Raw genomic sequence first — 17333 nt, 5'->3', positions numbered from 1 at the left:
TATCAAAGCCACCATTGGCAATGCAAAAGGGTGTGTCTTTTCCTGTGGTGTAACTTTCCCTTTTCTGTTTTTATGGGTTTAAATGACTTTTAGTATTATTTATTACTTTTTATGTAGATTACACAGGCCAACACACATTTTTCTTCCTTAAATGTTACACCAATTCCTGGGTATATTTGGGTGCTGATTCAAAAAAATGGCATCCGTTTTACCCTATCATGTCTAGTTTTGGAGACACGGCATAGCCTCTTTAGTGAATGGTTCAAGCAGCTTCCTCATGAGGAAGCCTACACCATGGCTTCCTCATGAGAAAGCTGCTTGAACGTTCACTAATGAGGCTATACTATATCTCCAAAACTAGACGTGATAGGACAAAACAGATGCCAATTTTGGAATTGGCACCCCAAATTCATTTCAAACCACCTTAAAGTTTGGGGAAAACTTTTCTGACCCTCAGTTATGTAGGCCTGTGTTATAGCAAGTACCTGTTGACAGAGTAGTGGGATAAATAAAAGCTAACAGCCCAATCATATCCTTTCCCCCACTGTGGCATGCAGCTACTCCAAAATGAGTTGCACTGCATGTTGGTATGGGAGCCTTGGGAGGGGAAAGGAAAAGTAGGAAAAGGGCGTCATTGCAGACCTTTGCCCAGGTGTGGGGCTGGGGGGGATCCGCCATTGACCTAAAGAAGAATTTTCCAGCTATAAAAACTCCATGGCGCTGGAATGGCCTGCTGCAGACGTTCCCATCTTGGCTATCTCCTTTTAGAGATTTTCAGGTGGAGGTTGGATGGCCACCTGTCAGAGATGCTGTAGTAGTTACCGGCACTGAGCAAGAGGTTTTTCATTGGATTTGATGACTTCCATGGTACTTTCCAGTTCTTAATATTTTATGATTCTAAGAATGAGAGAGCCTCATTTTTAAAGTTCCAATATTAAAATATTCAAAAGAGCACATCAAACATTTAGAAGATTAATCTGATTAATCAATTGGAAACGTTTTGATTGCCCTCCCATCCTGATTTATCAGCAGATTTGTTTTAAGGTTATGTTTAATACAAATAGCTTTCGACAGTGCAGATGGAAAACCCTATCTTAAAAGACAGTCTTTTAAGACTGACAGAAGGATAAAGTGTCTTCTAGATGATGACTGCTGCAACGCATGTGCAGAATCAAAATAGCAAAGCATTGTTTTAGAACAGTTTTTTCTCATGTGCAAGCTTATGCAGTTTTAATAGATCAATCAATCAACTAAAACTCATGTGATTAATTGACTAAGACTGTGTTAATTGAATGGCAACCATAATTAAAAGATAAGCTTTCAAAGATTATTTAATTGTTCCTGTGAGGTTTAGAGATGGATGATTCCATTCTCTCTAGTAATAAATTTTATTTTCTCTCTAGTAAGACTCATTTGTGGGGGTTTAAGGAGGGAGAAAGGGGCAGATCTTCATTGGATGCCCATGAGTGGTCATCTCCTTTCCATTCCATACTGTGTCAGTCTTGAACTTCTGCATTGTCATGGCTCCACTCATGCAAACTGCATTGTCCCTGTTACCTGCTGTGACAGTGATATGACACTTCCCATGCTGGTCACGTTTCAGTGACCATGGAGGTTGGCTAATGACTTGACTGCTTCCCATCTTGCTCCCAGGAACTTGGGGCAGCGCATATGATTCTTGTGAGAGAAAGTGGCTATCCCAAGGTGAGTTCTGAGCCATGAGTTCTGAGCCTTGATCTGACTGGCCTTAAACCTTCTTGATCCCTATACCTTGGCCTTCAAGACTGCAATCAGGGCTTGTAAACATTTTGTAAGCATGTCAGGGCTTGTAAGCGTATGGCAGGCAGTATTAAGATGCCCATTCAGAAACAAAGTTTTAGTCCATCACCATTGTTTTTTCTGATTGACTTGCAGAACGTGGCACCTTTTCAAGTGGCGGTACGAGATGACAACTGCATAGTCATTTCCCTTGAAGCAGCCGATGTAGCAAGCTCCTCGTCTTCTGTGTATGTTGTGAAGATTGTCGGTGAATCCAAGAACTATTTTTTCCAATTTGAGGAATTCAACAGCACTTTACCTGCCCCAGTGGTTTTTAATGCTACCTACCATGGCCTTTATTACATAGTGACTCTGATGGTGGTCAACGCAAACATGGTTTCCAAGCCAGCTCGATCAATCATTGTGTTAACCAGTAAGTATCTGTTAACTTGGTGGGTTGATCTTTACATGTATTCTTTTATGAAGCATTTTATATGAATTTTTAGAAGTTCAACAAAGCGTCAAGAACACATTCCTCCTGCACACAGAACATTTGAAATGGGGAGAGATATTCAAATATGATATCCTCCTTCCTGGATCTTGAAGCAGTACACTTCCTGGACAGTGACAACATGAGCTTTTTCTGAATGTGTAATTTGGTTCTAATTCCTGAACCCAAATCTGCTAGCTGAGAACAAGCTGGACTTCATTCAGGATCAAACTAGATGTAATGGGGTAGCCTTATTTGTTTGTGTGCCTGCCCAATTTGCATATAAAGCCAGAGTGGGAGGACAGGATGACAGCACTTTTAACCTCAAGTGAGGATAACTGTACCCTGACCCCTGTTGTCTCAAGGATTTTTCTTCCAGCTTGGCTCACTACTGGTATTGCAGCTGGGCTGGGCAAAAGGTGTCTGTGGTGACATGGTGCAGGAAGGTAAGATGGATGAAGATTCAGCTTGCTACACCAGTGCACCCCTGTTCAATTTAAACAAGGTCTCCCGTGCCCTCTTTTATAAGTGAACAGAACAGATCAGATTATCTGTGAGTTCAGAAACCGTGGATTTGACCCACCACATATTCAGAACCCACATCTGGAGGGCCCACTGAAGACTCAGAAGTGCCTTCTGGCCATGTCTGGAGGTATTCTGAGATGCAGGGAGGTTGTGTGCAGTTTCCTTGCACTTCAGACAGCCTGCCGGAGACTTCTGACATGCACTTCTGGTCTGGCAAATAACAGGAAGTGCCTGTCGGAAGGCTCTGTGGGTTTTGATATCTGCAAGCAGTCTGAAAACAGATTTCCCACAGATGCTGAGGTCCCACTATACCTGCATAAATGAAACATGACTTTCCCATCGTATCTATTTTGGCCGTCAACCTTCCTTATGAATGCTGGGCAGCTGAACCTGCATTCTCTTTCTAGAGACTCCTGCCTTGACTTGTATGCCTGAATCCCAGTCTTGTCTGCTGCCTTTACACTAATGTAAGACCAATTATTCTTAGGGCCCAATCCTGTCCAACTTTCCATCACAGATGCAGCCATGCCAACAGGGCATGCGCTGCATCCTGCAGTGGGGAGGCAATCATGAAGTCTTCCTCAAGGTAAGCGAACATTTGTTCCCTTACCTTGAGGCTGCACTGCAGCTGCATCGGTGCTGGAAAGTTGGATGGGATTGGGTCCCAAGACTCAGTTCTGCAAATATTGTCTACCTGTCTCTTACTCCTGGTGCAAATGGGCAGAGCCCCATTTACAAGTCCTCAAAATATATTCACTGATCGGAGGAGGGAGTCCACTACAACATCCATGTACCCTCCACCTCTACCTCAAACCTTTGCTCGTTCAGTTAAAGGCCTGAACAGAAAGCCTGTAGCTCTATGCATGTATTCTGTTCCTCCAATTTGGAATCCTGTGTGATTCTGGTTCCTGATCATGTGGAAAATATAGTCACATACAGTTGTATGTGAGTAGGCACCTCTTTTAAGAACATAAGAGCCCCGCTGGATCAGGCCAAAGGCCCATCTAGTCCAGCTTCCTGCATCTCACAGTGGCCCACCAAATGCCCCAGGGAGCACACAAGACAACAGACACAACCTGCGGCCTGGTGTCCTCCCCTGCATCTGGCAATCAGAGGCAGCCTGCCTCTAAAACCAAGAGCTTGCACATACCTACTATGACTTATAACCCATAATGAACTTCTCCTCCAGAAATTTGTCCAATTCCCTCTTAAAGGCATTCAGGCAAGATGCCATAACTACCTCCTGTGGCAAAGAATTCCACAAACTAATTACATGCTGGGTAAAGAAATATTTTCTTTTGTCTGTCCTAACTCTCCCAACACTCAACTTCTGTGGATGTCCCCTGCTTCTGATGTTATGGGAGAGGGAAAAGAGTGCCTCTGTATCTGTCCATCCCTTGCATGATTTTGTATGTCTCAATCATGTCCCCCTCTCAGGCGCCTCTTTTGTAGACTGAAGAGGCCCAAGTGCTGTAGCCTTTCCTCATAAGGAAGGTGGCCCAGCCCAGTAATCATTTTTGTTGCTCTCTTTTGCACCTTTTCCATCTCCACTATATCCTTTTTGAGATATGGTGTTTTCATTCAACATGTTGAACATGCATCATGTTGAACATACAGATATCAGGAATTGCTGGTGGTGAACTGGCAGGTCTGACAATCTCTCATGAAAGCAGAAGAAGAAGCCCAGTCAAGAACTGAGGCCTCCCAGAAGGAAGCCGTAAAAAGGCAGAGAAGAAGAACAGAAGGGAGGGTGAAAGGAATTGCCACTGTTGTTCTCTAACATTCAACAGTTAAATGCTGCCAACTGCGGCATCTTTACTATTGTGATTCTTAATTATCTTCGTTGTCGTGGCAACCCTGAAGGCAATATATGTGGGTTGCTTCCCCTGTGCCATATGCTTCCTGGTTTGTGAAATATCATGGGTGTATTAAAACCATATGAGGACATATTGCTAAAGAACATGCCTAATTGGGCTGTGACTGGGCCTGAGAGCTTGGCGTGCCGCTTCAGTCCAAACAGGCCCCACGTTGCACACGCACCTGCTAGCCTCGGCTGCTGTGGAACACAGCAAATGAGGCCACCGCTGATGCCTGACTCTGTGAAATAAGCCCTATCAAAGCAATTGGTCCCCTAGCTGTCTTTTGGTATTTCATGGCTGGTCCTTAGGGGCCATTGATGTTTGCAAGAGGGTTGCACGTCACTGTCATGTTCGTTTTTCAGTTGTGCGGGAAAAGTCCACAGTGTGAGAACAGTGTCCGGAATCTAGCCATAATATGTAGCAAGCATGTGAAGCAGGCACACTCTGGCTTAGAAGCTCCACAGGCATGCAGTGGGTGACATTTTCAACAACCCAACTGTTCAGGAATCTTGCCTAATTTTGCCGGAGTCCCTGAGGCAGTTCATGGCTGAACACAGTCACGTTCTGGCAACTCCTGCGACGCCGCTGGAACCAACCTTATTGGCTTCTGCCTTTCCATTGGACCATTTCAGCGACATGGAGAGGGGGGATTTGCTGCATGGGTAACAGTCTACCCTTCATACCTACTTCACCCAGGCTTCACGCACTGGAGAGGACACTTTGTTCCAGAACCACCATTCAGAGCGCGATACCATAGTCTTCCGAGACTGAAGGATGCCAACGCACATCTAAACACCTTTGATAATTTACATTGTCCCTGTCACAGGGCCAAACTAGTAGTGTCTTAGGGTCTAATCCTGGCCCCCACCTGCGTGCACAGGAAATTTTTTTTTACTTACATTCCTGCAGGCCACTTAACCTCCAGTGGCTCTTCTCTTCTCTTGGCCCCCACCTGCGTGCACAGGAAATATTTTTTACTTACATTCCTGCAAGCCACTTAACCTCCAATGGCTCTTCTCAGACTCTTTGGCTGGCATAAGTCTGAGGAGAATCCTGGGTGAGGGCCAAGAAGGAGGTGAGCCAAGATCCTGGGTGAGGGCCAAGTGGGCCAAGAATCTTAGCATGTACCACTGCCACCACGATCCTCCCATGCCAGAACCACCCCTGGCTCAGCCTGCTCCCTCAAACCACCTATGAACCTCCCCCAATCTGGCCCCTGCTGACATAGTGGTGGCAGTGCAGGATTGAGGAGTTTCAGTGAGCTGCTATCACTCATGCACATCATTTGGGTGGCTGCCATGATGGCCACGGCCCTAGAACAACAGAGTGACTTTTGCCCTATCATCTATCAGTAAGCACCCTGGATAGAACTGAGCTGTAAGTCAACTGGCCCTAGCATGCTTGCATTGCCTTATGTAAATAGTACATGTGAGGGGGCTGATCCATAGACCATGACAGATGGGGGCTTTAAGCCTACACCCCGCTGTGATTCCAATTTGGATTGGGTCCTTCATGTGTGCTGCTTGTGTTGGCAAAAAAGTCTCCTGTTGGAGACATAGAAGCTGTTTTTCATGGCAAATAACGAGTGTAAGAGACGGGGTGACACAACCTGGAACACTGCTTGATGCTGTCTCAGATCTGCTGCTTCAGTGCTGCAAAATCCCAACCACCAAAACCCTTACCCTGCTCCTTGCCCGCTACCATCGAATTCAGAAGCGAAGGACTTCTGGTTTCATTTTCAGAGACAGCATGAGAGTTCCTGGTTTGATGGCAATGTGTGAGAAGCACAGAAAGGAGGGCAATGATCTGCTTCTCACTTGAGCAAGTGGGAATTGGATTATTGTGGCTTGGAGGGAAGCGTTGGTGGCAGACTTGGGGTGAAAGGCAACCGCAATCTTCTGCCCTTGGACCCCTTGCAATCTTGTCACAGATGCAACCTGCATCAGCTGTCCTCATGGATGGGCCAGCCATGATTCCAGAACCAGATCAAGACTATAACACTGGCCAACACACATTTTGCTTTCTTAAAAGTTACACCGATTTCTGGGTATATATCCGTTTTTCCCTATCACGTCTAGATTTGGAGACACAGCATAGCCTCCTTAGTGAATGGTTCAAGCAGCTTCTTCATGAGGAAGTCTACACCATGGCTTCCTCATGAGGAAGCTGCTTGAACCATTCACTAATGGGCTATACTGTATACTGTATGGGCTATACTGTATCTCCAAAACTAGATGTGATAGGGCAAAACGGATGCCATTTTTGGAATCGGCACCCCAAATTCATATCAGACCACCATAAAGTTTGGGGAAAACTTTTCTGACCCTCAGTTTTGTAGGCCTGTGTAATGGGGACTAGGCTTAAAGCCCTGTGACCACAGTCCTAGACTGGATTGGGCCCTCATGCATATATATTTTACATTTTAAAAAAGCAAGCACATAAAGGCAGTGGCATGATTAAAGACATCCTTGATTTGTTCCTCAGATTTAATGAAAATGAATTTAAAATGTATTGATTCATGTATACCACTCTTAAATTTTTCTAGAAATAGAAACTCCTAAATCTTTTCCCCATTCAGCCATATACATGCCATCATTTTATGAAAAATTTAATATAGACTTAAGTAGCTTTGCTAAGTGTGTTCTTATAATACAGGCATACAATTAATTCTTCAAAGCCTAGAACCTCTTTAAACAATAGTTAGCCCTAAATTTTTGACCTCCCCTCCCCAAGTGCTGTAATTAATCAAATTCTTTTTACAACTTCTTCAAAGCACATAACAATTCTGTAATGGTTTCTTCTTCCTTTAAACCATTCTTCCTACAATTCCTTCATAGGATATAAATCTACTGCCGACAATAAAGTCTTTGTATGAATCCACTCATTTATCTACCCATAGCTGAAAATTCCCCAGTGTTTTATTCAAATTAAAGCCAGGATCATATATATGTAGCTAACACTACAAGAGAAGAGATATCTGGGGAAAGCAGTCTCTAGATTTATTCAAAGTAATTAAAATTTGACTGGGAACTAGATTTTTAATTACAGTCTCTGCAATTTCTTAGGGAGGCAGGGAAGCATTGTTAATGGGGCCTAAACAAAGGACTTTTCAACACACAATGACCCGCCTCTGTCAGGATCAAATCACTGCATTAACCCAAACAACTGTCATGTAATGGTAAACAAGATTCAACAATGCTCATCCTCCATTCTCACAACATGTTTATTCATGTGTTGAAATGTCATCCCTCAATTGCAGTTGTTGCATGCATTAGTACAGAAGTTTATTTTTGGTTCATGCTTCCATCCAGCATACCAGTGATTTTCAAACGGCATTCTTCTTGGAGCGTTCCTTTGAGGGTTCTTCAGTCTGAACAACTGCTTCCCACTTCTGCTCAACCTGTGCAATGTGAGGCATTCAGGAGAGTGGCTGGGTCTGTTCTTATGCTGAGCTGAAATAGCCTGTCCAGTTTTGCCTCCCTACTCACATGTGGTGAACTTGGAGGAGGGGGTCATTTCAAGGGTACAAACGCCAGGGTACAACGCCAGACAGTATCTCTTTTTGTATCACTCTCCTTGGTACCTGTTGGCGGCCACCATTTTGTTTTTTAAAGCCATAAATTCCTTTACAATGACACTGCATAGTGTGATGGTGGGAGGATGGCGGTTAACAAAAATGGCAACTACAACTGCTAGGCAAGCATGGCGAGGAGCACGGCTGGCTCGAGACCTCCTATCTCATGAGACTGTGTACCAAATGCTGCCTGTCTTTAGCAGGTGAAGTGCCCGCCTCTGTTCCTCTCATGGGGGCATATGGGGAGGCAGAGGTAGGTGCTACCTGCAAATCTGCTGCCTCAGGTAATGTTTCAGTCCTTCTCATGGAAGGGCTGACCCTGACTGAGAGGAACACACCACTATTGCCACCAAATGGGCAGATTTCAGGTCAATAGTGCTCTGTGGCAAATTTACAGTGCTGGTCTTGACCACAAAAACCTGACTCCTCTCTGCCTTTCTCTCCTTCTTCAGGTCAGCTAACAGGACTTCAAGGGAGCAAATACGTTCCCTGAGAGCCTGAAGGTCTTTGCACTGAACAGATACCCACAATATATGCCAACAAGGCATATAGTCATATAGATGACATTCTCAAGGAAAAGGGAGGCTTTTTTACTCTGGCACCCTTGCCCTGCTGCTCAACTTGCACAGATGCTTAACTTGCTTGTCTTGTTTTCCTGGCACTTGGTTCCAAGAGAGGCACTTGGTCCCAGATAGAGCATTTGCTGCTTGTGGACAGAGTTCACTTGTAAGCAGGCCCTAGTTTTATGCTCTTTATTTCTTTCCCCTACCCTTCTGACTGATTGAGAAAACTGTCCTCCCCCTACCCGTATGACTGATTGAAAAGGCTGCTTTTCAAGGCTGTGGCCTCTGAGATCCTTCCAAGGGATCTTTGTATATTCCTCCTTTGCCCATATGAGCCTACCCTGCAAGCAGCCTCTTGAGATCTGACCTCTGGCCTGCCTATAAATTTGGTTGGTGGGCACCCGATAAAGGACTCTCTAGATGAGCAAATTTCAATCAGTGGGCTATGGCACGTTGATGTGCCACAAATGATCTGCAGGGATGCCATGGGAGTTTCAGGGAGGGTCATTTATTACTAAGGCTGTAGGGGATGTGAGCCCTCTGCCAGCAGCATAGTATGCCTTATCAGTTCTCAAAAAACCAATTGTGTGTTTTGGCAGTTTTAGTGTCTTATCAGCGTGCCACGAGATGAAAAATATTGAAAATGGCTGCTGGTGGCACCTCTTTGGTGCAAAATAGATGATGCCACCTCTTTGGAACTCTCAGGTGCTCCTTCCCTCTTAGCTTTTAAGCAGACAGTGAAAACTGTCTCTTTTGAAGGGCTTATAATTGCTGATTTTGGCAGGTATTGACTGCTGAAAACAGCAATTAAAAGCCTTTCAAAAGAGGGGGCTTCTCACTCCCTGCTTTAAGACAGAGGGGGAAGGCGCTACTTTGCTCTTTTTACTGTGTTATACTGTGATTGTTTTCGTGATTTTTATCAGCTTATTGCTAGCTATCCTGGGAGAAATTGTTCCAAAGGGAAGCATATATATTTTTTAAACAAACAGTACAATTTGTGTCTCTCTACTCAGAAGTAAGTCCCCTTGTGTTCAGTGGGGCTTACTCTCAGGAATCTTATACGGATTGCAGCCTTGATTCTCCACAGAAAATGTTCAGTCCTGGTTTTAGAGTACATTTCCAGTTCTTGCAAAATAGTGAAAAAAATCATGTGCGGAACACCCCATTACACATGTCCACTGAAGCATAAGTGTGCATGAAACCTCAGGCGAGGGCATGGAGGCAGGGATAAGAACATAAGAACAGCCCCACTGGATCAGGCCATAGGCCCATCTAGTCCAGCTTCCTGTATCTCACAGCGGCCCACCAAATGCCCCAGGGAGCACACCAGATAACAAGAGGCCTCATCCTGGTGCCCTCCCTTGCATCTGGCATTCTGACATAGCCCATTTCTAAAATCAGGAGGTTGCGCATACACATTATGGCTTGTACCCCGTAATGGATGGGGTACATGGATGGCCCCAGGAGCAGTGGAGTGGCCCCAAGAACAGCCTTAGGAGCCCAATGCAAACCATTTGTGCAGGGCTCTCCACCCCCCCCCCCATGGCCTCCCACTCAGTAAGCAGCTGTAGCGATGGCAGCCACAGTGAGCCCAGCACTGATGGTGCTACACACAAAGCATGGGACCCAGAAATAGTTGGCGGTGACGTAATGATGCCACTGTCAACAGCTTCAGGGAAGCCCATTTTGGGCTTACAGACCCAGGGGCTGCTGGGAGAGCTGACATAGCACTCCACTCGCCGCACCTCAGCATGGACAGTTCCATGTGCAGAGTCCCTCCAAAGTGCAGGGCCTGATTTGGCTGAATTTGCCAAATTGCCCTAAGACCGGCCCTACATGGAGGCTGCAGCCAACTCAGTGGCTCAGAGGAGCTCATTCCTGAATTTATTACCTATATTGAATGAAATCTGCGATGTAAGTCTCCATCTGTTTTATTGAAACTTTCAAGATAATATTTTTCTTTCTCAAAAGCAATTTTAAATCTTGCCGTTAAAATGACATGCTTATATTGGCCTTTCTCCATCTAGCGGCTTAGAGTTTAAGGCAAACCTAATAAGGCTACCAAGGTCAGGTCAATGCTGCCTAATTTTTTTTTTCCTGGTTCCAGCTTTTTATTGATCTTACTCTTTGTCAAATGGATCATACTGAGAGAATCAGAATTGTGTGTTCATGAGATTAGACAGCATGCTCGAAGCCCACCACCTGCTTATCACGGGGATTTTGGAGGGGGGGGCACCAAATTTGTGCTGTGACAGTGATATAGTCTAATGTCCACAGCCAGTAACTAGCAGTATCTGTGGATTGCAGATCTAGATTTAAGATCTAAGATCTGCTTAGCCGTGATGCTCTGTGGCTGCCCTTGGGTGAGTCACAATCATTCATCTTAGCTACCTACGAGGTTGTTGTGAGGACAATATGGAATTCACCTGTGTAAGATTCCACCCATTCTCCTTTGCTGCCCTGTGTGCCTAGAATTCCTTCTCAAAACTTCAGGGTAGCGTTACTTCTCTGTCCCCCTTTAAATACCACTTCATATGCTTATTACATGGTGCCTGGTGTCTAAGGTTAGAAATGCAGCCACTTGACAGGGTGTCAATGTCCTGCTTACGAGAAATGAAATTTCAGGTTCACGGGGGCCAGTAATGGATGGGCTAGAGCAGTGATTCCCAAACTGTGCACTGTCACAAACTCACAGGGGAGTCCCCAGTGGCCTCTTTTGTCCAGAGTGGCCTCTTCTCAGCTCTCCTGGGTGCTGCCACCCTGGATTGTGTGAGACCTAACATATTTCTTGTGAGGCACCTGGGAGAGTCAGGTCAATGAGGCCATTGTGAAAGAAGGGTGCTGTGACCACACTAATTTTTGGAACGGCTGGGCTAGATGAAAAAAAGTGTGGTTCAGGATATGTGCAGATTTGTTGCAAACATGGTAGTCAGGGGGCCCAAGACATGTCACATGTGGTTCATCCTGTTCTGAAAGTTGCTCTCCCTGGGGGTGCAAGCAGTTATATCACATCAGCTGCACTTTGCTTGGGTGCCCAGATCACCTAGGCTGGCTGGGTTGGTGAGCTGGTGACCAGTAGTGCATCTTTCTGCTGTTATCCAATTGGCACGACATGGATCAGGTCAATTTTTCCTTCTGCCTGAGATCTGCCCTGGTGGTACAGAGATTACAGCAGCTTGGCCTTCTGCCAGATTCCTAGGTTTAAGCCCCCTGACACTTTATATGGGGTGCCTTTCCACTTTACCGCTGTTGTGTTCTGGAAGAAGCAATTGCAAACATGGCATCTCTCGGTGCTATTAATTAACTCATGTTGATTTGCTAGTTGTGCTGCTGTAAGGAAAACAGAAGGTGGCAGGGAAGCGAGGCCATTTACAATGCTTTTGCTTTAATCCAATCATTGAATAATGGAATCAAAAGATCAAGACCAAAATAAATTTCCGCCCCTTATTTGATTTCTTCTAGGAAGAAGTAGGAGGGTAATTCAATCTCTTACTCTATGAAGTTGCTATAATTAGAAAATTATAATATGATTACAGCATGGGAAGCCTGTGGAAAGCACAGAGCAATGAAAAACGATAACCCTGTGTTCCTTCACCCGGTATATGGCAAACTGTGTCTCTTTGGGTTCAAAAAGCAATTTGAGAGCCTGATGCTTTCAAAAGAGCTTTGCTCCTAATCGTGGGCATCAATGGCAAAACCACTAACAGCTCAATCCTACCCACACTTTCCTGGGAGTAAGCCCCATTGACTCTAATGGGATTTACTTCTGAGTAGACATGCATAGGATTGGGCTGCCAGTTGAGATCCCCCTTGTCTTACACAGGTGTATTCACAGCATACATTACCCTGCTATGCAAAGCATGAAGCTTCCCTGTGACCATGTTGATGCTGTGAAACTGGGGGAGGGGGGAGAAAGGGGTGACTTTTAAAGCAGAATTGAAAAATCTGACATCTGAAAAATCTCAGTCTATAGTCTTTGGGTTTTGTTTTTTTAAAGCAGGTTTTTAGGGCTCAGTTTAGGGCTTACATTAAGCAGAAAAAGTGGTACAGCTCTGAACTGTACCTTTTCCAACTTGGGAGGGGGGGGGTTAATGTTTAAATGCACCTCCTTAAAAATAAAGCTTTCCTGTTGAAAACAGGCCCTTCAGGTATAGTACCATGTTGAACCTTCTTCTTGAATGCTATTTCTGTATGTGTGGGGAATGTAGAGAGGACCACTCAGTCATACGTTCCTCACCTGCCAATATCCTATGCTCCTTCCTGGATCTCTGACCCAGGTCTGAATAGACCCAGTGGGCCAGCAAGGGCTTCCCTCTGGGCAAGGTAACAAAAACTCCTTTATCCCAAGGAGGCCACTGGGACCTGAAATATCCCCACGGGATACAGCATGCACCCTGATGGCACAGTTTCCCCACTGTGCAAAGGGATGTGTACGATTGGGCTGTGAGGTAGACTAGCCAATCAGCAAGCAGACGTTTACCACCCAATTGACAGCTCGGGTCTAAAGTTCCATAGCAGATTTTACACTGTCTTGTTTTTATTTTTTAAAACTTTCATTTTTGTTTATGTTTTTCATTCCTTTTTGCTTATTTGTTTTGTTACGATTACTTTTTATTATTATCTTAATTGCCCTGGGGCAAATCACTGGGGCTCTCCTAGCACCCCTGCCCATCCCTTGATGGTGCTTTGGCTATTACCACTGCCTCTAGCATTGATGGTTCAGGATCAGTCCGGTCAAATGGATATCTGATCAGCCTGGTCAAGTGGATATGGGCCCTTGGCCAGTGCCAAATCTGACTGACCCCTAATGCTATCCTTGGTTCTGTTGTATCTGCACTGACCTGGTCAAAGATTTGACATTTTAGCATATGAGTCATGAGTATGCATATGTGTGAGCCAGCTCTTGGTGACTACAACATCAAGTGATGACATGCAGGTAAAGTTGAGCCATTACAGGTCTAAAAGCATAAGTGGAAATTTCGGATCAGCTGGTATCATCTCAGGTACCATACTTTTCAATGGAGTTAGTTCATATATTCAGCTTCTAAAAGGTGGAACAAAAGGTGGAAGTGGGAAATTAAAGCTACAGTCATAATTACCTGGGAGTACATCCCATTGATCATAGCAGAACTTTCTTCTAAGTTAACATGCATAGGACTGTGCTGTAGGATTGTGTAGGCAGAATGTGTGAACCAGCCCAAAAATCGTAACAAATTTTGCCAAAGATGTCAGTGGAACTTGAATTCCATCTTCTTCATCTTAAATTCTCATACTCTCTTAGTACCTTGACTAAAATATATCCTTCATTTGTTCTCTCCCTTTTTCAGAACCTCTGCCTGTAACCAGTGTTTCTATCTATGACTATAAACCATCACCAGAAACTGGAGTATTGTTTGAAATCCAATATCCAGAGAAGTACAATGTTTTCACCAGGGTGAATATAAGTTACTGGGAAGGGAAAGACTATCGAACAATGTTATACAAAGGTGGGTAGAATGTTAAACAAGTGGCAGAAATAGACATAACCAGTTAAACCCCACATTTGCTTATACTGTACTGAATCTTCATTTCACTCTCTGTGCTGCACCTCTCTCCAGCAGCAGCCCACTGCACCATTTGAATTGCACAGGCAAGTTTAAGAAGTTGAAATGTTCATAGTCATTTAGTAAGACTTCAATTGCTCAGCCAGTAGTCTCCTTTTAATATATTGAAGCCAGAGTTTGATAGCCAAGAGCTATGGAGATTTCAAAGACTGCAACCATTGTTCACTTAAAGCTATTTTCCTTTTGTTGAATGTATCTTGATTTGGGGTGGGGTGGGGGGAAAAAGGACCATAGTTCAACCATGGTCCTATTTTGTTCTTTTAAAATAACCATAGTTTTTTTAAAAACCATAGTTTTTCTTAAAAAACCATAGTTCTTTTGCAAATGCTGTGTTCTTTGTCTCTCTGCAACAATCAGAAATGTCCTAACATGTTACCCAAGCTTGGCTTTGACTTTGAAATAGATACACAAGTGGTAATAACCAAGTGTTACCGATTGTCTACCACCTTTACAAATAAATGATGATTATCTCATCAGCTTCTGATGCAATGCACTGATTCTTTCTATTTCTGATGCATGTAGTTACTGGCTATGGTATGTGTTTTAGAGCAGGGGTCTCCAAAACCCAGCTCAGGGGCCAGATGCAGCCCTTGACAAACCTATCTGCCCTGTGCCAAGCCTCTGGCCCACTCAACCGAGTGTGACCAGAGCTGTTCTCCAGTTGTGTCTGGAGGGTGTTCTGAGGGCCAGGGAGGCTGTGCGCCTCTCCTCAGAATGCCTTCTGAAGGTCTAAAAACATCACTTCCTGGTTTTCCTGAAAAACCAGAAGTGACGTTTTTGAGCCATCTGAAGGCCTTAGGTTTTCTGAGGCTTTTTAATGTATTTATTTAAATTTTATATTTAAATTTTTTTTTTCCGGCCCTTGACACCATGCCAGATATTTGATGTGGCCCACTGGTCTAGAAGTTTAGAGACTCTAGGTTAGAGAGAAGTTTAGGATAGTAGGGGAAGGAAGTGTACCTCTCCAAGGGCTAAATATTGCAATTAGGCTTCCACTATAATACAGTTCTAGCTGTAGAAAGATCATTCTCTGCCCACATATTCATGACCTGCCTAATGTGTGAATTTTCCATTGTCTGAAACAGTGAGCAGTTCCCACACCCAATTAATACAATGTTGTTGCATTGATGATGCAAAATGGCAGACTTGCTATATGTTTGGATTTGGAGGTTGAAGCCCCTTTTGTGACCTTCATGTGGCCTTCAGTGAGGCCCTTCCTATCTAATGTTTCTTACCTTAAGCCTTTCATACCAGTGGAGCTGGAGAGCGATCCACTGGGTTTCCACCTTGCCACAAAGGCCAAAGCAGAGTTTTTCAGCTCTTACACTGCTGTGCTCAGGGGCAGCCTGTACATCCCTACTGCCTGAATCCCCTCCCCTGAATTTTGTCATCCCTGAGTCACTGCATACCTGCCCACCCTGTGGTGGGGGAGAGCAAGCAAATGAGTAAGGGATATGCTCAATAGGATAAGCAAGTGAGTACCTGGAGTTTGGCACACAGACTCCCTCCCCTGTGCTGCTTCTGTTTCAAATAAACAGGAGTGGTGCATACTTACATCTGAGCTCCAGTTAAGGAGCTGGAAAGGCAAGGTGGAAAGGGAAAGGCAAGGTGGGGGGGCAAGGTGGAAGGGAAAGGCAAGGTGGGGGGCAATCTCCAGGCCCACTTGATGTTTGGTAAGCACTGGTTGAACAGGGAGAAGCGATCTAGAGCTGCAGCAGCTTCCCCCCTCCAGCACTGCTATATACAGCTGTGGGGGGGGGGAGCTGAAGAGCCCTTTAGGCAGAGTTTCCCAGTAGCTCTATAGTGGCTTGAGCATTGGATCTGGTGAGGAGCTAGCCCAGAAGTAGTGCTGGCTTGTCCTGGTGTGGCAATTACGTCTGGGTAACCGCATGACCATAAAGTTCTGAATATCAGTGCTGTAGGTAACCCCACACCTTGAGTTTGCATATTTGGTTTGTTCCTATTGTGCATATCCCTTGCAGTTCTTCCGTTTGGCAGTTCACTCTTAAGACACAGAGCCCTTTACATGGAGTTTAGTGTCAGGGATGAAGAAGATATCATCATCTGCTCTTTGAGATGTTTGTTGTCACATAGAACAGGTTGCCAATTGCAATGACTTTGCCAACTTTCATTTTCTGGATTTAGCATCTAAGTACTTCTGACAGCCGGGAAGGAAGGGAGTGGGCAAAAGCCCTTAGTAAATGCGACTGTTATAGAAGTTTTTAAAAAACTCTTCAAGACTGCCAGGCAATGTTTATCTCCTAAACACGGTGAAGCAGGAGCATCTTGCAAATTTAATACGAGCTGTTCTGTCATCTGAAGGCAGGCTTTGGAGTTCCCCACTTATTTATTTATCACCTCACAGATTTCTTTAAAGGGAAAACGGTTTTCAATCACTGGCTGCCGGGAATATGTTACAGCAACATTACTTTCCAGCTGGTGTCTGAAGCAACATTTAACAAGAGTACATTGGTGGAATACAGCGGGATTAAGCACGAGCCCAAACAGCACCGAACAGGTAATACAACTATATCATGGTATGAATTTAACACTGTATTCAGTTCAACTTTCTTCCTTTTGCTTAGGAGAAACTCTTCTGCAGACCTTTATTGGAGAACCCTGCCAAGGAACTGTAGATACCTGCATGTCATAAACCTGTATGTAATCAACACTTGAATGGATCCCGAATCAGTAGCCATTGTTCAGCTGACAAGACACAGTGTGTGAGAGACGTGTGCATGTGTGTATGATGATGTAAAATAGTCATGCAGGATCAGACCAAGGACCCAACATCATGTTTCCAGCTGTGGTCCTTCTAGATCAGGGGTGCTCAATAGGTGGATCGCGATCTACCGGTAGATCGCGAGGCAAAATGAGTAGATCGCGGAGCCCTGTCTCTCCAAACTGTTAATATGTCAGTTTTGCCTAGTGACTAGACAAAACTGACATATTTAGCTGACA

The 17333-nt window shown here is 44.6% G+C and overlaps 1 protein-coding gene across 1 annotated transcript in view; it reads left to right on the top strand.

The window, feature by feature from the left end:
* Window positions 1-1836: 1836 nt before the first annotated feature.
* The window catches only part of PTPRO (protein tyrosine phosphatase receptor type O), an 82016-nt gene continuing 66519 nt past the window's right edge, over window positions 1837-17333 (top strand). Inside the window, exons 1-3 of the mRNA XM_066633793.1 lie at window positions 1837-2191; window positions 14097-14255; window positions 16738-16890. Of these exons, the coding sequence (XP_066489890.1) occupies window positions 1837-2191; window positions 14097-14255; window positions 16738-16890 (667 nt within the window). The remainder of the gene's footprint in view (window positions 2192-14096; window positions 14256-16737; window positions 16891-17333) is intronic.

Source organism: Tiliqua scincoides, chromosome 7 (assembly GCF_035046505.1).
Source record: "Tiliqua scincoides isolate rTilSci1 chromosome 7, rTilSci1.hap2, whole genome shotgun sequence".
Classification (NCBI taxonomy): domain Eukaryota; kingdom Metazoa; phylum Chordata; class Lepidosauria; order Squamata; family Scincidae; genus Tiliqua; species Tiliqua scincoides.
Note: the sequence above shows the minus strand (reverse complement) of the source record. Positions and strands in the feature narration are given on the sequence as shown.